The following is a 27464-nucleotide window of genomic DNA, read 5'->3' on the forward strand; positions in this document are numbered from 1 at the left end:
TGGGATTACATCTACGTTCAACTCCAAATCCCCTCTAAAATGCGCTCTATCGAATATATCGAATAAAGTTCGATTTACCGGTTCGTAGAAACCGAGGGATCGATAGATCCTCGGGTATATTGACACGCGTTGCCCCGGCTTTTCGATCTTGATATAATATATTATCTTAGTATCATATACATACATACATAATATATGTATATACGATAGTTAATGAAGTTCAAATTTAATAAATACAAACGTATTTTAGAAAATTCGCCCATCGTGATACTTTCATTGCGTCAAGTAGATTGTTTCCACTTCGTCGGGGATTACAGGATCTCCGGTGGATCGTTCGATCGTAATTTGTCGGCCAAGGCGGCGAAGATCAATCCTGATCGTTGTTCGATGTAACCAGGCCAGTGTCCAATCGTTCGGGATATATTTTCGACGGCTGAGGCAAGAAACGCGGAATCTCGGTCTGCTCGTAATTTCGCGGAGAAGCTGCGTGCGATCCACTATTAAACGCGCGTACCAAGGGGCATTTGCGCAACCGCGTCTACGGCACTGATTACCGGGAATTACCGCAATTTCCATGATTTCCCTCGATGCGAAACGTCGCGGGTACGCGCCGCGAAAAATTAGAGCAACGCTCCGTCGCGACTTAGGAATGGTGTCGTCGCGAGACCCAGGGAGATCGTTCCGCGTGTAAACATTAGTGGAAAACGTTTTACTACTCAGAAAAAAATAAAACAAACGTCAAACTTTATAGTTACTTCAATGAATAAATCGGAATTATAAAGGAATCGATAGTGGGAGTATTCTGATAAACTTTAATAATAGTTGAAGGTATTCGTGACTCGACTGTCTATATAAATTTCGATGAAAAAATGATAATAGTAGGTTTATTAAGGGCGTTGGAATTCCTTTAAGTATCGAAAGTAATATTTCTATTCTTTATTTTTTAAAAATACAGAAATTGAACGCGAAATTATTGGCGTATTTCTATGAATATAGGTCTGTAATGACTGTGTTAAGTTCTATTGTATTTCTCTATAAAATAACTGTATTTTTATATGTTTACAAGCATCTAAACGTTATTATTGTTGAAAACGTGATACATAGTAGTAGAGAAAGCAAGGTTACGGGACGAGATACAGCGAATTGCTCTGCAACCTAATCGTAAGTATGATATCTACGATACGATATCTCACGATATTATATTTTGATACTGTATCTCTTTCTCCGACACTTGTTTTTGTACGTATTTCTCGTGTTACTCATTTTCTACACCCTGTTTGTTTTCTTTTTTCCTGTAGAACCGGTCCAATTTACGTAAGTAAAGAACACAAACAAAATTCATAATATTAATTGCAGCTTGAGTACTGTGTTTTGTATTCTGTAATTGTATTATATAGATTTATTTATGCTCTCCAAATTGCAGAAACGTTTCTTCGAGAGTCCCGAAATGTTTCAAAATTACATTCTCAGAGAAACTGGAATGGAAAATCGTTAAGAAATCTGAATAATTGTTGCAACCTTCGAGACGGTATTGGAGGGGAATCGCGCGGGAACCCCATTTTCGATTTCCCGGGGGATTCATTGGGTCGCATGGCAGGTGGACCAGGAACAACTCGTTTCGTTCCCTAGTATGACTCGTCGATGAAATAATACGGTCGGTATCATTATGCACGCATTTATTTCCAGTGTCCCGGGCACGTCCAATCCTAGATCGTGATCCATGCGAATGGATCCATTATCTCAACAGCGTGACAAGGCTGTGGGCAGTCTGATAATGCGGCAAGGGACGGATGTGACGTAATCTGAGGTCACCCACGCAAATGGCGCGCGGCTCGGACTATGTAGTTTCGTCGTCGACAACTTCGTAACAAACTACGATCGAAATTCGATGTATCAAAAATATTGATGCGATTGGAAAACTTGCGAATATTTAAAAGAAAACTTAATCCTCTTTAGCGAACTCTGAGTCCAGTTGGATAAATATATATTAATAGAATTATATAGATCTCAAGAGAAATAGATAATTGTATATTTTATGACATATTTAAAGTCCTGAATTTTTTATTTTTAACAAATTTTACAGCGAGCTTGTAAAATTCAATTAGAAACTTTACATTGGAATGAGGTGTAATAAAATTTATATTCGAATGAAAATGGACCCACTGTACGCCGTTTGAGGATTAAAATTCCTAGATTTTTGTAAAAATTATGAGACATGTAAAATTCTCGAGTTGAGAGCGGTGGTTGAATTAACGTAAACGTTCTCTTTAATTGCCAAAAGAGTTCTTGAAAGCAGAGTGGGAGGGGGGGGGGGGGGCATTTTCAGGGCGAGAAAGAACGCCGTGAACTCGACGAACGGTAAATACCCGCGACCGGAAGTCGGCGTCTTCGTTACGAGAGCGCCGCCAACGACAATTACGCTGCGTGGGCGTATAAATAAAAGGAGGGACCCGTGCTGTACACCTATCGCGCGAACCTTTTCGAGGCAATGTTCCTACGAGCCTCCCGTCGAAGATCATTCGTTAAATCAATCTGATAAAAATAGAAGAGGTCAATGTCTGCCATCGAGCCGATGGAAACTAAAGCGCCTCTAAATTTAAAACAATCAACGCTCGATGTGCAATCTCATTTTTGCTCGAAGGCCGTTTTGTTCTTCGTCGCGTCGAGGGTCGCGGATGCACAATTATATTCCGACGATGGATAACGCTGTGGAGGCCATTTTTCGATAATGCAATAATGGCACTGTTCGCCAGGATTCTTGGGGTCGATGCACAGTAACGAACTTTGAAAACGTAGAAATTATTTTTTGTTGTAGTTAATGTTTCGATTTGGGGTATATTCACAGAGACTCGTTTGCAGGATACTCTGGAGCAAGATCTTGCGTTTCTCCAGTGGTCCCTTTCTATGCACGGTTTAACCCTTAAGTGTAATAATTGTTTAATATATGTCAATGTAATTATTTGAAAATTCATGCAATCCTCCATTAGTTCATCGTGTTTTAAATGCTTTAAAGGAAAGTTGATTTCCATTTACCAATTTGGTAAAAATGGAGGCCATTAGAACACTTTTTCGATACACGATTGAGTACGAAGTTCTTGTTCTAACACTAATTTTGACTCTTTCTTGTTGTAAAAATTCGTAAATATTACTGAAAGAGTAGTAAATATATTTGCAAAACGCTAATGCAAGAAGTTGCATAGATTCTTTATAAAAAACTACCAAAGAGAACATAAGAAAACGCGTTTTACAGTAGAAGACCCCCTTAATCTCCGGCTTGGGTTAATTCCGTCGGATCGCCTTTGACCACGAAACGTCGGCCATTGAAAGGACATTGGTTCGCCCAGCTGAATGGAAGATGATTCTCAAGTAAAACGCGTAGAAAAATACAATGATACAATGGTAGGATGCAATTAAAGATTATATCAGAGACGTGATGGAACACCTAATCGGGCATAGTGTTTCGAATTCGATAAATTTGAAAATTGAATAAAAAGAAAATTTCATAGCTTCGCCCAAAAAATTCTTGAAAATTGCCATTATTTTCAGCCATCACAGTGGTCTCTCCCCTTAATTAAAATAAAATTGGCTGGTTAAGAATACAATTAACGTCCCTGTCGTTAAGAAAGCGAAACTACTTTCCGAACGCAACCCCAATAAATAGATTTTGCAAGCCGATCGCGAGAGAGTGCATGGTGGGTGTGTCTGAAGCGCAGCGTTGGTCGCTTAGATCGCTATCATAGAATCGTCTGGTACCTTGCAGGTCTCTCCACTCCCCCTACATCGTGTCTTGTTACCCCTACCCGGTTGCTCGGCTCGTTACCGCTTCTGTTCGGCGTCGTATCCGCTCGGATTGAGCGAGGCGGAGCGATTACACGCTTATCATCGCGACGAACCGACGCACTCGGTAACCGTACGTTCCACGGTGGACCAGTTCGTCAGGCTGTATCGATACACACGTCCCTGTGTTTCTCGATATCCCGCGATCACCCGTCAAACAGCGATCGATCGTCGCCGGTGATAGATCGTCGAAGGAACGCGCCGTGAAACTCGGTTACCTCCCCTTCGCTCGCCCCCCACGAACTCGATAGATCCGGTGCATCAGAGGGATCGCTGGAGGGATGGAACGTTGAATCTTTTGGAAGATCAGCGGAGCAGAGATTGAGGAAGAAGGAGAGAGGCTGATCCGGAGCGCAGCCTCGATCGCGAGACAGTGTGCCGCGTTAATCGCTGGTGGTGGCCGATGGTCGATGAGTGTGGGTGATGACAGATGTGTTTTGCTCCCGTGTTCCGTTCGCCGTCGTCGTCGTCGTCGTCGGTCGCGAAGCGTGACCAGGCCCAGCCACGAGATCGGATAAACTGAAACAGAGACTCCACCGAAGGGTTGTAAAAAAATGTCGAACGCCTCGAGGATCCATCAGCTGCTGGCGATCTTCTTCTGCTATCAAGGTGAGCACGAGAAACGCGAAGGTTTCTGGTTGATATTGAACTTTGCGTTTGGCTCGAGATCTCGCTGGTCGCGCGTTACGCGACTCGAGAAATTAGCCAATTCGCTAAAATTGAGTCGAATCCATCACGCGACGCGCACTACCGTCGTCATTTGGTCCCTCGTTTCCATTAAGACGTTGGAATTCGGAACGATCGATTAAAGAAATTGGGCATCGCTGGTAATTCGTGTTTATTTTCCTCTTTTACAGCTTTCAGCCAGAGCTTGATACTGGAAGAAGAGAAGGAGCCGAATTACCTGACCGCCGGGGTGGGAGAGTACGCGGTGTTCAATTGCGATTTGGACTTCCCGCACGAGACCCCGATCCCGTACATTCTTCAGTGGAACCGTGATGTAAGTAACGGAGTTACCAACTGGTAGAAATTGTAGAATACTTGCTTGATCGTCGGTGATTTCCACCTGAACAAATGTATTTTCATTTTGAAGAAATTCGTTTTAATTTTCAACATAACAAATTCCAATAGAAACAGGTCTATGAACAATGTTTGTGAATCAATTTTCCTCCATTTACGCTGTTATGCAACAGCAGTAAATAATATCGCTTAAATCTCGAGGGTCGCGTGAACTTACACAACAATGACGCGGTTTGCGGTTAACTGAGGAAGATCAGACTTCGATTCATCCGAATGTATTTGGTGTCCGTGTCGTTCGATCAACCTTGAACGTAGAATCCTCCCTACGGATCGTGTCGACAGCTTCGTATCTTTCGTATAAATGTTTTAAACCAGCGGACAGAAAGGGAATTTGCGCAGCGAGCAAAGAGCGATCGGTGATTAAAAAGCGTTAAATTGGTTAAACGAAGCTTGATGGTTGGCTAATTTGTTCCCGAAGAACAGGATCAGCCGCGTAGAAAAGTGGTCTCAAGGCAGGGTAGGCGATTCGATTTCTTTCGATTCGATCCGCGTGGGAAACGCACGAGTCTCGTTCTGGGTTTCCGTGACTTCGAGTCTCGATTTCGACGCGTCGCGCAATAGCCACGACGATCGCTATTGCGGTCGCGATTGCACAATTCGCAACGATACCGATTTGCAACATTTCGATCGAATGATATCTCCCATATCCACCACGAACACTTTTTGGTTCCATTCGACGAATAAAATCGTTAACCAGAAATGTAAATAGTGGCTGTCTCAGGGTCCCCTACGAAATTTTTAAACGTCTCACAGTCTGACATCCGCTTTTAAGCACAACCTTGTCGTAAGTAGCTTCTTATTAGGGCTCAGTCCTCGCATAATCGCCTGGAAACGAACGTATCTTGCGATTTGACTTTGTAATCGAAACACAAGGTACTTCTGGCAGCGGCAGACAGAGGGGGAGGGGTTACAGAACCTTGAGCCCCCCCTTTGACCGACAAAAATTGGTCCATGCGATTCGTTCTTCGACAAATGATTGCTTCTGTTATGCAATAAACTAAAAAGTCTTTCTTTAAAATCAATTTATTTAGTAGTTACAAGCATTTGTACCACCACGACCATGCTGTGCCAATACTCATATCCAGTACTGTATGTTTACATGAACTTTTTTTTATCGTTTTTCTATTCTGACCACATTGTACGCCTATAATTCATTTCCATCGAGAGATTTGGTGTTTTGAATAGACCTATAGGCGACGAAAGAATGGACTTCCGAGCGGCGGGGGTCGAACGGTACCCTCGGAAGCGCGAAAGACGCAGTTTCGCGTGTCCCGACGTTCGCGACGCGTTAATCGCAAGCGTCGAAGGGTCCGTCTCGTCTGTCTATCGCGTTGATTTCCTGTTCGTGGCGACGTTCTTTCGCGGATGTTGCATTCGAGGCGCGTGCAGCCGCACGCCGGAAACAGATTGAGCGTCGCAGCACATGGCTACCGCATAAAATCAAGTGGAACTTAACCTGATTGGTCCCTGATGCGTATGCAAAACAGGTGATGGTTCCCTCTCTGTCCGTCGAACGCTTGGTAATTGGAGTACGGGACGCAAGGCTGCATTATATCCAGTCACGGCGAGTCCGCGACACGAGGGGTCCAACCAGTGGGTCACTGCTAACGCATTGTCAGACGATTAGGAACGATTAGCGGCCTTTTCGCCAGCCTCGTTTTGACCGCTAGGGCTCCCGTGGGTTCCAGTCTTTTTCATTTTCCCCGGAGGACGCACGTGTGTCGCGTCTCGTTCCGCAATCTTCGATGAAGATGGGCTCCTCGTCCGTCGACGCCATCTTTGCACGGTACTCGCCTCTCAAAGTCTCCGCAGAGGATCACGTTTACGTTCTTTTCTGCCTCTGCTAGCGTACACAGAGTTTGGTTATCTTGTTCGAACGATAAAAATTGAGAATATATGTTTTATTCGTTCGATCGAGGAATTATTCGACCAAAAAATCGTGTTCTCACGATCGGAATCGATGGTTACGAAATCAGTTACCTTCCAGGCGGCCTCGCGAATGTAATCGAATGTCAGAAGTACGACCAGATCGATATGAATACGCTGACACCCTTTTCGTAACACTGTTAACATCGTGAAATTGTCTATTGAATTTTTTTTTGGCAGGTTAGCTTGATGATTCTTTTAGTTTCTTGGGAAAATTTCTATTTATGGAAGACACAGCAGTCGATTCTTTAGAGAATTCTGCTCGAATAGTTTTCTATCGATTCTGTTACGAACAAACGTCTCCTTCAATTTTATTATTAGCAGGGTCAGTTGCCCTAATATCGAACACATGTTTCACTTGCTTGCAGAATTTTTATAGAAACTTAAATATTATGAATTTATAGGAAATTTTATGCTCTTTTTACTGATCGACCGTTGCTGTACACAGGTAGTTGGTTGATTGTTTAAAAACTGGGAGTGTATCTAATTCACCCCCAAGCCCTAACGTTCCGCTTGTTCGCCATTCAGGCGAAAATGGATTTCCTCTTCCGTGATCGGATTGCGAATAAAGTTGTTTCCTCTATCCGTCTTTTGAATACGGGCTCCATATTGTAGCCATTGTTGATAATCGATCCACCTTTATGCACCGCTTGCACTTTGTGTGGGGGCACATGTTCGAATGTGATTGCCTACGCTGAAACGAAATTCGTGAAATTTTCGAGTTTGCAAGAACGTCTGAGGGTGGATATTCCTGGTTCCTTCCGAACCGTTTGACGCATTCTATATTTCCCTCTTGAAGAAAAATCATCCACCCATGTTCCTGGATACTTGATAAAGCTTAAAACTTTTTTAATCCCACAGAATACTCTGACAATGCTTGAAAGCCTGAGACACTTTGTCTGTAAATTCAAAATGGAACTGTCGATTTAAACACTGAGAATAATAAAAGATCTGAAATACTATTTGAAACTGAAACCATTTAAAAGTCGATGCTATATATATTTGTTTATTTATTGTTTATTTTACGGGCAATGAGGCCATTGATTTACATATAATTGTGCATAGCGGTTAAAATAAAAGATTGCAAGAGATTGTTTTGTTTCGATTGTGCAAGCATCGTTTTTAACATTTCATGGCACCGATCAGTTCTCAAAACAGATATTTGACGATCGTTCGCAGGGTCGAACAATCTTTTCATGGTACAACGGACATCCGTCGGTGGGTCTGGGGTTCCAAGGTCGCGTGCACCTCCTGGAAGACGCGGTCAGCCGTGGTTACGGCCAGGGTAGCATAAATCTGACGAACATCCGCGAGAGCGACCAGGGATGGTACGAGTGCAGGGTGATCTTCCCGAACAGGACGCCGAATTCCAGGAACAATGGAACCTGGTTCCACCTCGGTATAGATGGTAAGGTCGCTCACTTTCTCGTATCCGTTGATCAGCTAATTCGATAACAGCAAGTGGCGAAGGGAATTAACGTAGTTAAGCGCCGACTGACTAACCCTGAGCACTGAAATGGGTCACGCCTGGTGCGACACTAACGCTGGACGAAGAGGCTTTAACCGTGAAAATCCTGTGTGATTTTCAGCCAGGAGGAAGTAAGCTTTTAATAAACCATAGTCTTACATGTTCTCGCGAGATCGTTCGAGCCCGAAAGGGAAACTCCTTTGTACGATCCGACGAACGAAGTTTAATTCTCCTTTCGAATTGACCCCCTTCGCGGCCGCGAGATCAGAGTCGATGATTCACTCGTTAACGCGGACGGAATCCTAGTTTTTGCCGGTAGAATTCTGTCGGGCGTTAATAGAGAATTGAGTCACCGCGGGGACACCGACGACGCTGTCGACCGCTGGCGATCCGAATCGGCGATACAAATTCCCTCGAGGTCATTGAACAACGCGATGCCGTGAACAAAGGACCGCGCCCTTTCCCGGGAAACGCGGAAAAAAACATCACGAATGGGAAAAGAATACGCCTCTGTCACGCAACGATTCGGAACAACGCGTTCCGTGCGCTTGATTTACGCCAACAACTCGATTAACCGGCACTAATCAATCGCGAACGATTAACGCGTTGCAATTACCGCTGCTGAACGAAATTAACCCCCGGGGTGAAACAAACTCGTTCTTTCAACGTTTATCGATAACTGACTGTAATCGAGATCCACGAATTCTTCCAGAGATCTCGAGAAATATTGTGCATTGGCAAATTGGGTGAAACACATTTTTAGATCTTTACTAGCGGGCACGAAACAGGAGTTTGTTTTATCGACGAGCATTCTGTTAACGAACAATTAACGAGAATCAACGATTAACCCTTGCTACCGGGGCCACTAATTGATAAATAAATTACTATAATCCCGCTGACGCTTACTAACCTGAAACTGGGCAGACTCGTTAAATCGTTCAACCCAGGTGCGTCGCCGTTCCCGACGTCTGTTCTAGGTGAGACGTTGCTGGCGGTCCCGCCCGTGAACAAAACTGTCATGGAGGGCGAATCTGTCAGTTTCGACTGCGTCTCCAAAGGGGAGAAGTCCGTTGTCAGCTGGTTCCGCGAAGGCACGGAGATCACGAAAATCGAGGTAATCGATCTGAAACCGTTCCTCTCTGAAGGACAATGCTTCCGGTTACTTGAAATGTTTCTCATTTTTCTGGACAGGATTTCAAGAGGAGGGCGACCATCGCCGAGGATGGAACCTTGGTGATCAATTCGGCCGCCATGGGCGACCTTGGGGAGTACACCTGCGTGGTGACAGGCGAAACTGGGGAACAACAGAGCGCCTCCGCCTTTCTCAACGTTCAGTGTGAGCGCACCTTTATCTTCAGAAGAGTCCCAGACCCCACCCTTGTCGATTTCAATTAAATTTACTATATCAATTTTGAGAAAAGTGTACGAGTTAATGGGAACTAAACTATCTGACATATCTTAACCCTTTGCACTCGTATCTATATTTGTGAAGGCAACTCGAAATTTTTTTTCATATGAAATGAAAACATTTTTATGGGAACATATTACAATTTAGCTTGTCGGTTTAATAGAAAAAATTAGAAAAATACACTTCAATCTGCATCCCACCCCCTCTGAAACAGTGAAAATCTATATAATATCTGTATATAAATTTTAATTTTTCAAAATATTGGCAAAGAAATTTTATTTAAACGACTGCTCAAGATTGCCACGCGACAATACCGTTAACGACCTAAAAATTACGACATGTGGGCCCAATATCAGTGTCAGAGGGTGGAAATGGAATAATAACGCGTAACGATGGGAATCGTCGTAACGTACAGTAACAACGCAGCGATTGATTCGACTCCTCTGGTGCTGATTGGGACTTCGATCGACGGTTTCTGAGCCTACGTACTGAAGGTAGCCTTCCTTTCAGTCAAGGCGAAGGTTATTTACGCTCCCCGAGAAGTCTACCTTCCATACGGAAAGCCAGCCCTCCTGGACTGTCACTTCAGGGCGAATCCACCCCTGACGAACCTGCGTTGGGAGAAGGATGGATTTCTGTTCGACCCATACAACGTTCAGGGCGTATTCTACAGGAGAAACGGTTCTCTGTCGTTCACCAAAGTGGACGAGACCCATTCCGGAAGTTACACTTGCACGCCCTACAACGAGCTGGGCACGGAAGGGCCTAGTCCCACCATCACGGTGGTAAGTGGATTTCCAAACTATCAACGAATAAAATTGCGTTGGATATTTACGAATTAATACTGCAGAAACTTGAGAATACGTTGGTAAAAATAATTCCTCGATCACCGAGTGTAAATGTTGTACACGTTCTATCAAATATTGCATTTAGAGAGAGTTATAGAAACACAACTGTATTTCGGTTGATTTAAATAATGACGAATAAATATGTGAACAGTAGGTAGACTGCTCGTCCAATTGCGTTTCGTAATGCGGGCAATCACGTTCGAGAAAATTGCCCGCAACACGAAACAAAATTGGACGAATAGGCTGCTTATTATTCGCGTATTTAATCATCGTGGTTTTGTGTCAAAACGTACGTCAAACAGTGATTCTTTCACGAAACAAATTATTTTCATTCAACCAATGATTGACTATCCTGGTCATCCGCCTAGTGCGTTTTAAGGTGAGAGACTCCTATAAAATGGTAAAACAAGAAGTGAGTTAACATCCTTCGTAATAATAATTATTTCGATAATTTTACATTTCTTAAGGAGGATTTTAGTTTATACGACGCGTAATACTATTACGAACAAAATGTTCTGGCTGCGTGTGCCAGTGGTGCCTGCGACGTTGAGTCTACTATGTGTAACAAGTATATGGACAGACACAAATCATTCCTTTTCTGTAAATCACCTCTCGTTTTACCATTTTACACGAATCTCCCCCCCTTAATCGGTCGAAATATTAATTTTCCTACCGTGTACACGTACTTTCGTTCGCGTTCCAAGGTACATCGATTCGACACAAAGAACGAGACGATAGTCATTAAGACCATTGACCGGCCCGAGCGGAGTGCTAACCGTTCTTTTATTTTCCAATTGCACGCTTCCAGAGGGACCGTTTCTTGTCGCTGTCGCGTCCATCGCGCGTCCGCAAGACCGTTTCTTGGTTCTAATACTATTCCCCCGTTGTCAGGTCGTTCAAAGGCCGCCGATATTCACAGTGACGCCCCAGCATTTGTACATAAGGAAGCTGGGAGAAACCTTGGAGATCCCCTGCGATGCCCGGGACGGAGACCAGGCCCATCGGCCCTCGATCGTCTGGTACAAGGTACAACCATCTCCCAGATAACCGGGGGAACCTTACCTCGAATTACTGAAACGATATCTCGAGTCTCTAATAATACTGATTGTGAATCTCGGTGCAAAATACAATCGATCCCAAGAACGAAAGACCTCCACAGTAATCGAAACGCAGCCAAGAGAATTTCGTTTTAGTTATCCGGGTAGCACCGTGCGTGGTTTTTGGTGGATCGCCTTTCTTCGTTCGAAACTAAGTAGAATAGTAAGAACTAACGGGGATTACGTGGTTTAAAAGGATGGTTCACCGGTGCCGCCAGACAGGACCATCATAATCGGTGGCAATTTAACAATCGACAGAATCCAAGAGCAGGATAGAGGGCTGTACCAATGCGCGGCTAGCAACGAAGCCGCCACGGTGGTCGCCGACACGGAATTGATGGTCCTGAACGTTCCGCCGAGGGCTCCGTACAATTTGAGCGCCAACAGCAGCAACAACGCCGTCACCCTGACCTGGGTACCGGGATTCGTCAGGCCGAAAACGGAGTATTCCGTCTGGTAAATGAAACGCGAAGAAAATCAAAGAGATCGTCGAACATTCGAGAATTATTGTTTGGACAGTAGATTGATATTAGGGAGGCTTTTCGTTGTTCGTTTTCCTATGGTATAACGACGTTTGCGATTAGGTACAAACCAACCGATACCACGGAATGGAGAACCATGAAGATCTTGTCGAGAAAGATCACCGAGGCGACCGTGAACAACCTAAACGCTGGACGAGAGTACGAGTTCATGGTGCTCAGCCAGGACAAGCACGGCGATGGGATGTTCAGTAAAACGCTACGGATCTTCACACAGCCTCGTACGTTACATAGAAAACGTTGTGCAATTGCATTTTCTTTTTCAGTAAATACCGTAGGATATCCCTGTTGATTAGCTAAATATAATATTTGCGAATGTCTAATGTACAATGTTATAGCATATATAAAACTATCGACTGGTATGCGATAAAACTGGATCATAAATTGTTTATTAAAAACTTGGAAATAACACTGTGTATATTTCAGATATGATCGACGAGAATTCTGCGTCGGAGTATCGTAGCCCGCCAGGTAGGAACACACTCGTACAATAGTTAAGGCATTTTTTAGGGGTTGTAACGCGTGTTTTAACCCAGAAGACGAGAGAATGGGTCCGCCACTGAACGTTCGGGTGCAGGCTACCGTGGAGGGTTATTTGGTGACCTGGGAACCTCCAGCTTACGGCAAGGAGCAAGTGAGACTCTACACTGTTGGCTGGTTCAGGGGTCCATCCGAACGACTGTACGGCAAAGCGGAAACGACCGACACTTACTACCTAGGTAATTTCCGGTCACCAAACCAGTGCGACTATCTCTTACCAAAGAACCCATTCGATGCGTTGCAATTTTAATTAATGAAACTTTATAGAAAACTAAAATAGAGGATTTAAATAACTGACAATCGATTACCAACTAAACATTCTGATTTTTAGAATTTTGTTTAGAAGAGCCTCAGTCTTTTCACTTAAAAGTCAGTTCCATAGTCTTTTCCTCGTGCGGTTTCACGAACGTCGGGGCTATTTTTTCAGTAAAAACGTTGGAGGAGGAGAGTTACTACACTTTCGAAGTGGCAGCCGTGTCGGTGGCGGACGACGTAGCGACCAGCGAGCGCGTTAGCCTGGAGGTTCCCGCGTATCGTAGAAACAGGGCGATCTCCATGGGTATCGTAGCCGGGATCGGGTTCCTGGCCGCCGCCCTGGCCGCCATATGGTGGGCCAGGAAACGTTTCTGTCAGTCGTCGAACCAAAAGTAGGAATGCAAATCTCCAGCATCGTTCAGATCGCGTACGTCGATACGGGTCAGCCGCGATTCGCTGTCCTAATGTAGCGTTGTTCGATTAGCCGTTAGAATATACGAAGAATTTCGTTTGCAAACGACGAACAAAAATTTTTCGATTCGTTCGTGAATCAGAATCTGCTGCTAAATCTCTTCAAAGTTAAAACCATCGAATCTATCATTTTTGTTCGTCGTTCGGAGTCGCGTTTCCGACGTTTCGCCGCCGTTCGTCGCGAATCAAGTATGTAATATATTATCGAGACCGACGTTAGACGTAGATTTAGGGGACGTAGAACCAACGGGGGGTGTTGAGAGGGCCGAGTTTGAAGCAACGCGACCGTCGGAATTTCTATCTGGGACGGTTCAATTTGCTGCGTTTACGTACATATAAGTTACTACGAGTGTTCTTGCATTGCATCGTTACATTATGTATCGTTTAAAAGCTTTATTAGATAAGTGCACGTTTATTAAAGATTAGTTCTGGCATTTGATCGTTATTCGAGTATGCTGGACCGCGAGGAACGGGTTTTATCCAGAGAGAAAATCGTGGCTGAGGGCCTCGCGGACTTGGTTTTCCAACTAAAAAGGCTAGGGCTATATATATTTATATATATATATATACATGTATACACATCCGATACGTTTTTCTATTGTAAATAAATTGTGTCGATTATCTATGCACCGAGCCTCCTTCCTCTGACTGCCACTGGGCGCTTAACGACCTCGAACACGCGATAAGTATGATTAAAATCGAAGACAATATCAACGTAATACGTTTGAAATAAGTATCTAGGATTGTCCGAACCCCACAGAATGTGTAAAACATTTTTCTATCGGAGATGCTTAGAAAAATAGCGACAAAACTTAACGCGTACACCGTTGTATAAGATACCTGTAGTCGATAGAAACTTCATAAAATTAGAAAAACAACATACCTTTAGCATAGAGATTCTTAAAATAGCAGTTTTCATTAACATATAAAATTTCTATGGAACTAAAGTATCTCTTAAAAAGTATCTAATTATAGTTTTAATCGTATGTATCCGTATAAACTTACTTTTTTGTTCCAAGCGTAGTGTGGCTTTATTTATCGAAATAAACAGTTTTCGATGCTTTCAACGCTGTCTCTTTTGTTTACCGTTAAGGTATCGATAATAAATACAATTCTATCGTTCTCTTGAATAAATAAAGTTTTATTGCCGGATACACGGAGCATACGTAACAAACTATGATAAGCAGATTTGGGAAAGAATCACGTTCGGAGAAGTCGTTCCTCTTCCAAGCGTTGCTAATACGAGAAGTGTGAAACGCTCGCGTAAACTAGTAGCCGTTTCACACGGTTCGTGCACCTTAAAATTACAGTTTCGTGAGGCAGAAAATACTTTCAGGTACCAGAATCGTTCTGCGACGATCCAGAAACGAGGGATCCTCACGCAATCGTTACTCGATCGCTGCGATCGATTACTGCATCGATGATATAATGAAGTCGAGGAACTCGGTGACTTTGGTGTAGACACCAGGGTACCCAGGCTCGGCGCATTTGTAACCGTACGAAACAACCCCTATCTGGTAGAAAGTTGATACGCCTTGGGGCAACATCAGAGGCCCTCCGCTGTCACCCTGCGGAAAATAATTGTTTAAATTGAATTTAAGAGGGTAAACACCACTGTGACGAACTGACTCCCCTTAAACACATGTTTAAGCTTACCTGGCATGCATCTTTTCCTCCCTGCGCGTATCCGGCGCACAATACGCGATTGTCGATCACCGCGCTCGCGAATCTGGAATAAGCTTCTTTGCAATTGTCGGGACTGACTACGGGCACTTGCACTTCCAGGAGATCCTCGCTGGCTGGTCCTCCTAGAAAACCACAAGAAAAACGAATAAAACAACTCTGAAATCGTTCGATAAACATGACTTACTGGTTCCTATCGCCCCCCATCCAGCGATGAAAGGGAAGTATCGCTCGAAATTCTTGCTTCGAAGAGGCTCCTTCACAGGGAGGCAAATGGGGTAAACGTAGTCTGAAAATTACAATAATCAAGTAACATTTTCTACCTCTATAATCTATCGAGAACCGATTAATTATAATTGATTTTTTCCAGGATCGAAATGTGCATTTATTGCTAAAATATGACTGCTAGCGTGTTAACAATTGTTCGATTCGACGCTTACTCGTAAACTGTACATCCTCCGCCAGTCTGAGGACAGCGATATCGTTCGAAACCCTTGGCGAGCTGGTGTACCCAGGATGCACGATCTTCTGTTCGATCTCGATCTGGGCCGGTTGGGCCCCGTCGTCCTCGCTTTCCAAATTCAAGTCACCGATACGAACCACGTACAGATCGTCCCGTACCGCGCAGTGGGCGGCTGTCAGGACGTGTCTCGCCGATATCAGGGAACCCCCGCACAGCCATCTTGGTTTCGTTGGGTCTTTAACGCCGCGGTAGCCTAACGCGGCGATCCAGGGCCACGCACCTACGTTGTAACAAACCGTTTAAATACACAAAACCCACTAATATTTGATAATCATCGCGATAGCAAATATTAGCAAAAAATTTGTGATTAAAAAGAAATCAAAGTCGATGCATTTAAGTCATTTTTCCGTCTTTTTTGAGGTTTTTTTTTTAAATGATAAGTAGGCTGTTTCGTACCGAGATTTCGCAAATATATTTATTTATCTTGCGAGCATGCACAGTATTTTTTTCATTGGAAAATATTAAATATTGTAGGAGTCGTAATTTCTAGCGGAATTGGCTTCAAATAATTTTTCAAATTTGATTTTAGAAAATAAATCAGGGCTGATTGCCTGAAAGCTAATGCGTGGGTGTAATGGAGAACGCGTACCTAGCGACGCTGGCTCGCCACCGACCACTTTGGTGTGGCTGATGTTGCTGAAACCACAATGTGGTGGCTCCAGAGGCCCGTAGATCTTCTCTTCGACCACCTTACCATCTCTGGGAGGTTCCACTGTGTTCGCAGGGCAGCAAACCACCGCGTATCCGTTGTCGTTCGAGCAGATCGAACGTATTAGGAAATCTCTTGCCGCCAGACCATCGCGTAGCAGCAAACTCCGCAGAGGTTCGCATTGTCTGATGCTCAGACACACTCCTGGCTCGGAATTCGGCGTCACGCATCTCTGGCCAGAAACTTTACAAACCCACGATAATCTAATTAAAACTTCATCTCGAGGTTTTCAGTTTCCAGATGTTAGAATTTTTATTGCTTCCTATTTACGAAGTAATAAAAACAACACGACTCTCGAATAAAATTTCGTAATCGATTCATCATTTTAAAAGAAGCGTCTAATTATTGCTATCGATGTCGTTACCAGTCTATTAACATACTTTTGACGATCTATAAACAACTGTGTCGTCGCTATTATTTGCACGATCGATGCATCAAATTACTATCGCAAATAATCTCAAAGATAACACTCTTTAAAAATAAATATTTTTTTATATGCAATAGGCTGAATATGTTTTTACATTTCCTTTAATGGAAATAAAATTGATTCGGAACAATTTTAACCGTAATTAACATCCAGCAAACGTAATCGACGTGTGCTGGAACGCCTCATTGTGCAATTTGTTATTACGCGCCATGACATACGTTTGAATAATACTCGGCTATTAGCACGACGACAATACCAAAACACATTCACGCTGAATGATAATTTTCCAACAACGAGCCTAGGAATACCCGCGCGTAATCGAATTAACGAAATTCGAGAAATACACGACAAACATAAGTGAATCATCCTTATTTCCTCGTACGAACTCGCTATATAGGATTGGCTAAATTCTTATCTACTCTAAATAAACATTTCAAACGACGAATCGAAGATAACTTTTCGCCAGTTACTCACTGAATAAAAAAATTGAATTACTGTAGGAATAGAAATTTAATTATTTCGTAAATCGAGAACGAAATTTATACTTTGTATATTTATCATTCGTATAGGTGTGGTATTAATATTTTAAAAAACGATCGTAGAACACAACTCGAACGAAATACTAATCATTTTGTAAGAATCTACTAGATTCCCAGAAACTAAGAAATAAGAAAACGCATAAATATTCCTGTTTTTACGCGAGATGCAGGCCACGATTATGAATTTACGGATCGAATTCGAAATTAGTATTCGCCGTTTGAACGCAACGAGGATTTCAGGGAACGCAACACGTAATACTTTGCACGTTAATCGATGATATGTCCCTGACAATTACACGCGAGCAAGAAATTATTAACAAGAATACACGAACCCGACGGAGGATTCTAAAAAGAATATTCCCACGATTTTAATCGAGTCCCAAGTACCGAAAGATAAGAAACAGGTAAAGAACCAAAATGATTAAGGGGACGAAATTTTATCGCGCAATTATTCATTCGTTGACAAGAAATTATTTTTACATCAAGGAATATCAGATTGTACGACCGAACTTAAATGTCAGACTGTGAAAATTCTTCTTCCTGTTCCTTAAGAGCGAAATCACGATTATACATTTTATTTATCGGTGCTTCTAAATTTATTTCAACAGTTGAACGCATTATAACTTGAATTACATCGTCCGAAACTCGCTGTTTAAATAAAGTTGTTCGTAGAATACGAACGAACGAGGATCTGTGAGCCTTGCATAAATTTTAATCGATTCCGATTTGCGCAGAGAAGCAAATCTCGACGAGAGAACCTGATTGCAGATGACGTAAAGTTAGTGTTAATACTTAGGTTACACATCTGACAATGAGCTATGACTGTATCGTCAGCCATAATGTGTAAATAAAGCAAATAAACTATGTTCGGACGATGTAAGATTATAGTATCCATCTTGGTCCACAACTGGGTCAACAATAATACGCGTCTTTGTAATAGATAAGACATTCGTGCTCGAAATAATTGGAGGACGAAGATGTAGGACAACTCGTTGATCTGAGGTTGTAGATTCGCACTCAATAACAGGAACGTGAATAATTAATTCGTGATTATCTTTATTTATTTAAAAACTTTTCATAGCTGGACAGTGGATTCACCCAGCGTAATCGTGTACTTGATCTATTACTTTCCTCCGCTGTGGCAATTTCGTTAGAACCGACCGAAAATATCTACACTTTATCGCGACTCGCGTAATACTAACTGACTCCAATTGACCTCACTTCGTTCTCTCGGTTAGAAGGTTCAGGCCTTGATAGTGTTTGGACGATCGTACGCCATCGGTTGCTTAACTTTCTCGGTGAAAAGCGAAATGGAATCCCCGAAAAATCTTAATTTTAGAGAACCAGTTCCAATTTTAGCGAACCAGAGTAACAATATTTATCAAATTACTATTTAGTTTATATTATTACTGCTTCGAATGACTGAGAAATGAATTTTCTTACAAATTGAGAAACATTTAATATTTGTATAATATATTAAAATCGTTTTAACGTCCTGCAATTATTTCGAGCACAGTGTTGTCCTCCATTTCATCGAGGGGCTTTCTTTGCGTCAACGTTCTCCGTATTAACGGTTTCTATTGATATTACATAACAGTATAAAATTATACAACGCGCCTATCGCGTGCGATTCACTCGAACAACCTCGAACTTTAAGTAAACATTATCTATCGCGTGAGAAACGCTCAGCATCTCGAGATTAGCTGGAAACGATGAAACTTAAAGCTGGTACGAGCTATTAACGCGCCAAGTATCGTTTCTTCGACCGTTTAACGGACGGTCGCCAAGGATCTGTGTTTTTCAACCGAAACGATTATCTGAAACAATCGGTTTCTTGTTTCGAAAAAAGTTTACGTGGGTGACGAGACCGTAATGGAACGTTAATTGTTCGCGTTTGCAAAAAGGCAATTAAAAACCGCAAACCTTGAGCAGACACGTGCACCAATGGATGCAGCAGGGCAATTAACGCCAAACACTCGAACAACATCTCGGGAATTTGTCCTGTAACAAAATTAAACCCGACGAATTGAAACAAAGTACACGATTGATTTAAAAAACGATCGAGTTAAAAAACGCTACTGAAAGATAACATTAATAACGTTTCCTATATACATTAGTTTTTAAGCTTGTTTTGATTATCGAATTAATATTTTTTCGTCTATGATTTTTTAAAAGATACATTCGTGACATTCAAGTCGATGATCATCACATAAAAATACCGTTCCCGATAAAATTAGAGCACTCTGATTGAATTCGAGACTCGTACCGACGCGAAAGTTAAGTTTCCGCGCGCGAAACAATTCGAAACGATCACAAACTGTCACGAACCTCTTTTGGACGCTCTCGGTGATCGACTGACACTGAGACTCGCGTATCACCGGTACTCACATTTAATAAAACATCAGAAATCCTCAACGATCTATCACGCAAGCGCAGCACTTATCATCGACGCGTCAAAACAACGTGTCCCTCGATCGTTTAGCCCGATCGATCGAATCGCGTCCAGTTTCATCCGAATTATTATGCTGAAAATCATTTTTCCATCGTCGACGAAATTCACCGAATCGTCGCGCCTCGTAATTCGTCAAAACATCGTATCTATCCGCGATTAGCATATATGCAAATGCAAAACGAAAAGAAAAAAAGCAGAAACGCTCGATCACGAGGCGATCCCATGCGACACATTTGCATTAATTGTATTGGGAAGTAAAGACTAATGGGAATGTCAATTATCAGCTTCGACTTCGCTGGAATTTCGAGAGTATTGGCTCTGGCGAACGCAAACATTGAAATTACAAGACTCGAATGGAAATACAAAGGAGGCTCGATACGCGGATTTAAGACTGACCAATATCTACAAAATTATTCGTGAAAAATTATCGTAGAATTCGTAGTTCCTGCATTGTAAACCAATGTATGGATCTCGAACGGGAATTGCGTTTGTAAATTCCCTGGGAGAACGTGAAATAGAATAAAAATGTAAGCGATCCTTGGATAGTTGAATCACGCATGGCCTCTGGTTTCTCCCAGTGAAATGTTTCATACACTGTATCGAAAGTAATCGCGCGCGTAACACGTTTCTACGAACTCCGACGTCGAGATTCACAGAGATTTCAATGCCTGAACGTGACGCGTGACGACTACGTTCTGCTCCGTCGCGCGCGACCATTTAATTCTAGCGACGATAAGCGAAAATCTTGATAAAAATTTCGGCCGACGAGCAAAAAGTAAACAATTCTTGATCCGTTCATTCAATGGGAATTCTTTCATTCAATGAAAGTTGTAATCTTAATTAAGGTTTAACGTTTCAACAGCAGATAAACGAATCGTTACGCGAGTGGCCTGAGTCACGAATATTTTGATCGGACAGATAATTAAAAAACGACTAAATTATCGAATTTTTAAAAAGTTTAAATCGTACAGTAGAAACAGAAACGAATGCAAATTACCATTTTTTTCGAGATATGACGCGACGATTTATTTATAGTGTTCCCCCAATAAATCAACGTTTCCCTAATTTCGATGCAAGGTCGTAGTTATTAGAACGCTTCCCGTTTATTATGCAGGCTGTGAAAATAATTGCAACTGTATCGTGGTAATTGTGGTACATTAGCCAAAGTTCCGGATTGTTCTGCACGGTGTAACATCAATGAAACAAATTCTAAAACTGAATATACATATTATGTGCACGAGTTATACCAAAGTCCCCTTATAGGTCGCGTTAGCTCCATTTTGCAACCATTCGTCGTACTACAGCATTGTTTCCTTCATTTTTACAATAGAGTTAAAAACGTGTTACTATGATATACGTGAACTTGGAATAATCATTTTGCCTTACAGTGAACATCCATCTTCATGGGACAGCTATGTTATCGCAGCTCGTAGACACGTAGGCTCGATGATCGACAGTTTCAGAATTACATAAATCTTCGAACCCCAGTTCATTTATTATTTGTCGTTTCTTTTTTTTTTTTAACGAAGATTAATTATACTGTAGAACGTTCGTTACGCTCATTCGAAGCGCGACAGTGACTTCATTCGCGATGCAATAAATTTAGAATATTTTATTATGGCGATTGAAACTTTGCAGATGATAATATAACGAGACATATTAAATTGTGGCAAAGTGTGGCATCTAAAATGCGGAGTACGTTCGACCTCAACCTCGTTTGGATGCAGGCCATCCTCTCCTTGTATCAGACTTAAATCATTGAAATAAGATTTATCGGTTCAGGAAATGTTAAATTTATTGTAGGAATTCGGGTTGTAAGGTTTTGGGCGCGTTTAATTAAAAGACGTTGATTTTTTATGTAATAGCATTCATTTACACTTGATATATGTACATATGAGCATTATACAATTGTTGTACAAGTATGACGAGTTTATTTGAATTATCTTACAGTCTATATTCTGAAATGGTACTATCCATATCGGTTTGTTACGATTTCATTTGTGTAGTTTTACCAAATATTGTTCGTACGACTTTCAAGTTTTGCATTATACCGTCCGCAGTTCGTATCTTACGTTCTAATCATAAAATACCATTCGTTACGATGGTTATACAGTCTAAAAGGATAAAAAGTTCATGAGATGTACTTAACCAAAACTCATAAAAATCTGTATACCTAATACAATAACTAATATGATTGTTCGCATATATAAGTACATTATTCAGAGATTTGTCTGAAGATGTAAATTTTCATTATCACAGAAGTATTTTCTCATTTATATGTATTGTTAAAAGTAATACGATTGATCATACGATGTATAAAACATATGTCATCTACAATGAAAAAGGGATTTCCTATATTTAATATTCCCCCTATTTGCATACGAATGTCTACTATTCGTGTGGCATGAAATTATGAATAAATCTGGAAAATGGTTTAATCTGGAAAGAAAAATACGTATATTATTAATATTTTGATTTCCGAAGTTTTGTTTTCTGCGTATGGAAATAATTAATCCATCTTAAACATGAAGCAGAAAGTAAAAGTTTGGAAACAAATCTTTGTAAATTTACTTGCAAGTAGCATTTTGACTATCGTGTTTTTCATCCCAATGGTACTGTGCTTCCAAATCTTCCAGTATTCTTCTAAAAACAAAAGGTCTTGTTATTTTGTTTAGCTGTAATATTAAAAGAAGACAGAAATTATGAACAAAATGCCACAGGAAAGTATCGTATTATACATTATTTTTTTCTCTGAATTTCCAAATTTTATCTCCTATAACCATATAAATGAGAAATATATGTTTGCTTCCTTGTAAAAGAATTATTTCTAATTTTCTTGTGCATTAATGTGCAATTCATAGATTAAAATTTTTTGCATACATTTTACTAATGTACCATTAATCACTAACAAAATCTACTACATGCTTTTATAGGTTTTTAAAGATTTGCATTCGTAATATAATTATGATTAATTGTACGATTAATGAATTAATATATAAGACTGTTAATTGTTAAAAGAAGAAAGCTCTACATAAATATATTACTACTTTTTAAAATCTGACAAAATAAGACTTCATTTATAAGAAATGAAATTAACATTTCTTTATTTATTCTGTATAGAGATGCTACTATTTCGCAGTATGCCTTCTTTTTTTTTTTTTTAAATAATCATTTTTGTTAACCCATTCCGTTTAACTATTGTATAATATGAAAATGTATAATGTTTCATCTATTTGCTTGTTATTTTACACATATTATCCATCCACTGGATAATATCTCCTGAAAAATTAAAATACCAATATTACATTGTTATAATGTTTTCCAAAATTCAACTTTAAACATCTAAAAGTACGGTCGTAAAGAAGACCAACACTTGTTTTCCGTTAATTGTACTCGTTTTTGCATAATTTAAAACTGTGGCGGCGAAAGGGGTAAGAAACGGAAAGAAAGTAAAAGGGGGAGAGAGCGGGGTTCGTCGTCCTTTCTTCTTCATCATCCTCCCCCAGGTTTACAGCGGATTCATCAATAAGGTAACCCTAACCCTAAGGCCCTACCTTAGATGCAGGGACATTAAATGATAAGTCGAGGAATGTGTATATACAGGGTGTCCCGTAAATAGTGTAGGAGCCGGAAATGTGGGGTAGCTGAGACGATTCTGAACAACAATTTCCTTTGCAAAAATGTCGGATGGAGCTTCGTTTTTGAATTATTAACGAAAAACACTGACGAATCACGGCGCGTGCCTGCCGCGCGCTCAGGGCCGTCCGAACTAAGAGAGCCACCGTGTCGGGTAGGTAGCAAGATGTGCATCGGAGATACGTCGAGGAACGAATACAAATAATTAAAAATACTACCACTGCAACTGTTACCTCTGCGGATTGGATAAATCAGTCAGATAAATCGAATTTATTAATTATTTGTATTCGCTGTTTCCAAGAAAGAAGAAATAAAATGTAGGAAGATGCTCTCGGAATTTTTAGGAAATTAATTCTTCGCACCTGAGTGACGCTTCTCGCCAGAGTGTGTTAAAATTAAAATAAGAATTATTTTCAGAAAATTAAAATAAATACGGTAAGAACCATTTGTAATCGTTTGTTATTAAAAACTGTACTGGAAAAGCAGACTGGATTTGTGCGTACCGAAACATTTTTCGCATGCAAGGGGTTAATAGAGAATTAATTGAAATTCGCCTTACCCATTTACTTGTAAGTTGCAATAGGGCCAGTTAGTGCACCCCTGTCGATCATGGAAAGGTCGAAGACCCCAATAAAAATCAGCTGATGGGACGGCCCGGTCACTGCACCCGCTTCTTACCCCGAAAATGTAAAAGTGAAAAGTGCTAGTGACCGTACTGTAAAGTGTTTTCGGGGTAAGAAGCGGGTGCAGTGACCGGGCCGTCCCATCAGCTGATTTTTATTGGGGTCTTCGACCTTTCCATGATCGACAGGGGTGCACTAACTGGCCCTATTGCAACTTGCAAGTAAATGGGTAAGGCGAATTTCAATTAATTCTCTATTAACCCCTTGCATGCGAAAAATGTTTCGGTACGCACAAATCCAGTCTGCTTTTCCAGTACAGTTTTTAATAACAAACGATTACAAATGGTTCTTACCGTATTTATTTTAATTTTCTGAAAATAATTCTTATTTTAATTTTAACACACTCTGGCGAGAAGCGTCACTCAGGTGCGAAGAATTAATTTCCTAAAAATTCCGAGAGCATCTTCCCACATTTTATTTCTTCTTTCTTGGAAACAGCGAATACAAATAATTAATAAATTCGATTTATCTGACTGATTTATCCAATCCGCAGAGGTAACAGTTGCAGTGGTAGTATTTTTAATTATTTGTATTCGTTCCTCGACGTATCTCCGATGCACATCTTGCTACCTACCCGACACGGTGGCTCTCTTAGTTCGGACGGCCCTGAGCGCGCGGCAGGCACGCGCCGTGATTCGTCAGTGTTTTTCGTTAATAATTCAAAAACGAAGCTCCATCCGACATTTTTGCAAAGGAAATTGTTGTTCAGAATCGTCTCAGCTACCCCACATTTCCGGCTCCTACACTATTTACGGGACACCCTGTATACGAATAAGTGGTCGGTCGAATACTTGTGAGAAAAATAAAAGACGCGCAACCCTCTATTGGCGAGTGCGAGAAGTGCCGCCACAGAATAGAAAAAAAACAAATAGTTTGAAATATGTCTCCACTTACCTATAACTCTTCGCTCCTAATCGTCGTTTCCGCATATAAAACATTATAATTGATCCTATAATTCCTACCATTGTCATAGAGATGGTGGTTGCTACAACTAAACCGACAATAGATATTATATAAAAATTGTAGACACGTTGAATAGTAATAGATAACATAACCTTCACTTACATATCATTCTGTAAGCGATAATCGTAATATCTAGTTGATGTTTCTTAAGGCACTTTGTTACATGCGATAGAGTACCATTTACTGTTGGACACTCTAATTCAAGTATCTTACAAAATAGGGGGAATAAGTCTATGTTGTTGAAGGGTTCCAATTTACATTTGGGGATAAATGCAGGACCTTTTGCAAAAAAGAATGGATGCATTTCTAACGCTGCATTATCATAACCATGTAAACCAAACTCCGAATCGGCATTTACTAAAAATAAATATTACGTTTAGCAATGCATAAAACTTATACATTTCGATAGTTTCGACATATCGATTATCGATTCGATATTACGATTACCTGTAATATTAAATTTCGTTTTATAATATTCTATAGCTTCAAGAAGATTTTGGAATGCATATCCAACTTCTGCAATAACAAAAATAGGACCAACTCGTGTATTGTTTCCGTAATGATACTTTTGAGGAATTTCCTCTCTTTTATAAACCTTGAATGTCTTTATTTCCTCTGATGCTTGTTTCAGTGCTTGATAAATTTCATCTTCTTTACCTACAAAAATAAAATTTGTTTTGATCACATTTTGTGAGTTCGCGAAAATTTGACAAATTTTTACGTAAACTATACAAATCAAGTTAGCAAGCCAAAATACCTGAATTAGGAAAAATATGTAAACCCGGCGAAGTACCCACAAATTTGTAATCGGAGCTGTTAACATATTTTGTTAGGTCTATTATCCTGTCTAATTTAACAGATGCCATTCCATGATCACTTAAATGAACAACATTGAGATCGTGTAAACCATGTTGGTCTATTTTATCATGCAGATACTTAGTTATGTTGTCTAATTTTCTAAGAATATTGTTAAATGCAGGGCTGTTTATTCCAACTCCATGACCATGATAATCCGGTTCTTCAATGTACATTATTCCAAAGTTTATTGGATGTGTAGGATGGACAAACCATGATATTAAAGTATCTATTCTTTCTTCCCAAGGTATGGTTTCTTTGAAATTCTAAAAGGAATTGTAATGTATTGTTTGAATTAAAATTTTAATTAAAGTTTCCTAACAAAAAGCTACCTCTGAAAATGTAGGAGAAATTCCTTGGTACTCAAATATCCCACCAGGCCACATCATTGTACCACTCCGTCTTTGAGCACCTGCTTTCTCATTAACAGTCTGTTGCAATAAAAAATGTATGGTTTGTATGAAATTGAATACTCACAAGTACTTTTACATGCCACATTGATTATTATTTTCTACATACCCAAATAGGAAGAACATTATTACCATAGTGATACAGATTGTAAGAATACTTTGTTGTATTTCCTGAAACAGGATCATAAAATTCATTATCCACAACACCATGTGATTCTGCATACAACCCTGTAGCCATTGTTTGGTGATTGGGAAATGTTTTTGTTACAAAGATGTTCATTATATAATCAGTGTGCGTGCTTTCGTGTTTTAATTTGTTCATAAAAGGAGTTAGATTTCTGTTAAAATAATCATATCTGTAAAGCACACAATTGATTAGTACAGTACTTGTTCCCAAGTTAGAGAATAATAAAGTCATATATCGTACCTGAATGCATCGTATGAAACCACCAATAACTTTGGATGCTGGGATATCAACAATCCATCTTTGACATTAATCAACATAATGAACATTAAAATAAACATGATTGCAGAATTCATGATGATTAAATCTTGCATCAATAAATTTGGTCTCTGACAAGAAGGGATGTTATCCTATTTGGTTGGTGGTTGTTGCACTATTCTCTTCATAGTTTCAAAGCTGTCTTAACAATGTGTCTTGGTCTGTCTAAATTTAGAAATACAAATGTCTGTGACAGTGATATCTGTCACAAACAAAATCTATCTTTTTTTTTTTGTTATCAAAGGTATCTCTTCTCAACCACTGTTTTGAAACATGCACGTAGAAACATTGTGTAAGATTTTGTTGTTCATTAAAAACTTCATCGAATTATAGAAGCTACAGATTATCCGATGTTAGCTAGCACGATAAAAATTCGAAATGTCTGCCAATTTTACTGCACCACCATTTCCCAACTGTGTATGTAGTTATCGTTTCCTCGTATCTCATGAACTATGGAAGTAAAAGAGGAATGACAGCTACTCCTACTAACGCACGCGTAATACGGCTACTACATGTTAGGTGAATGGAATCACAAGGTCAATCTGATTAGAAAAAATCGATAAAATAAAGTCATCTGAACCTCGGTTGAACGTCATTAACCACACATAGATAA

General features: G+C 40.6%; 3 protein-coding genes across 9 annotated transcripts; 1 reads left to right on the plus strand and 2 right to left on the minus strand.

Moving 5' to 3' along the window:
* Positions 1–3855: 3855 nt before the first annotated feature.
* Positions 3856–14094, plus strand: Bdl (borderless). 3 transcript variants are annotated; one of them, XM_076773407.1, is made up of 12 exons: positions 3856–4446; positions 4695–4837; positions 8023–8251; positions 9259–9425; positions 9503–9647; positions 10230–10504; positions 11459–11593; positions 11861–12120; positions 12249–12424; positions 12630–12674; positions 12740–12922; positions 13171–14094. In XM_076773407.1, the coding sequence occupies exons 1-12, from the start codon at positions 4392–4394 to the stop codon at positions 13392–13394; spliced, it is 2037 nt and encodes a 678-aa protein (XP_076629522.1). In that variant the 5' UTR covers positions 3856–4391; the 3' UTR covers positions 13395–14094. The 3 variants fall into 3 exon arrangements, with proteins under 3 accessions (XP_076629522.1, XP_076629523.1, XP_076629525.1); XM_076773408.1 differs by having other exon boundaries at positions 12743–12922; XM_076773410.1 differs by having other exon boundaries at positions 9289–9425.
* A 495-nt stretch (positions 14095–14589) lies between these two features.
* Positions 14590–19849, minus strand: LOC143345869 (venom serine protease Bi-VSP). Of its 2 annotated transcripts, none has more exons than XM_076773417.1 (7): positions 19739–19849; positions 19274–19351; positions 16265–16567; positions 15593–15895; positions 15340–15441; positions 15126–15277; positions 14590–15037 (listed from the first exon to the last, which is right to left on the minus strand). In XM_076773417.1, the coding sequence occupies exons 2-7, from the start codon at positions 19335–19337 to the stop codon at positions 14879–14881; spliced, it is 1083 nt and encodes a 360-aa protein (XP_076629532.1). In that variant the 5' UTR covers positions 19338–19351; positions 19739–19849; the 3' UTR covers positions 14590–14878. The 2 variants fall into 2 exon arrangements, with proteins under 2 accessions (XP_076629532.1, XP_076629531.1); XM_076773416.1 differs by having other exon boundaries at positions 19679–19797.
* A 1807-nt stretch (positions 19850–21656) lies between these two features.
* Positions 21657–27460, minus strand: LOC143345868 (ectonucleotide pyrophosphatase/phosphodiesterase family member 5). 4 transcript variants are annotated; one of them, XM_076773413.1, is made up of 9 exons: positions 27432–27460; positions 26459–26520; positions 26272–26370; positions 25842–26205; positions 25532–25741; positions 25187–25441; positions 25016–25112; positions 22374–22445; positions 21657–22241 (listed from the first exon to the last, which is right to left on the minus strand). In XM_076773413.1, exons 1-9 carry the CDS (start codon positions 27445–27447, stop codon positions 22130–22132), a joined length of 1287 nt encoding a protein of 428 aa, XP_076629528.1. In that variant the 5' UTR covers positions 27448–27460; the 3' UTR covers positions 21657–22129. The 4 variants fall into 4 exon arrangements, with proteins under 4 accessions (XP_076629528.1, XP_076629530.1, XP_076629526.1 ...); XM_076773415.1 differs by lacking the exon at positions 27432–27460 and adding an exon at positions 26777–27416 and having other exon boundaries at positions 21658–22241; XM_076773411.1 differs by lacking the exon at positions 27432–27460 and adding an exon at positions 26777–27415 and having other exon boundaries at positions 21659–22241; positions 26459–26705.
* Positions 27461–27464: the final 4 nt, after the last annotated feature.

The sequence above is a fragment of the Colletes latitarsis genome, chromosome 9, assembly GCF_051014445.1.
Source record: "Colletes latitarsis isolate SP2378_abdomen chromosome 9, iyColLati1, whole genome shotgun sequence".
NCBI classification, from domain to species: Eukaryota; Metazoa; Arthropoda; class Insecta; order Hymenoptera; family Colletidae; genus Colletes; species Colletes latitarsis.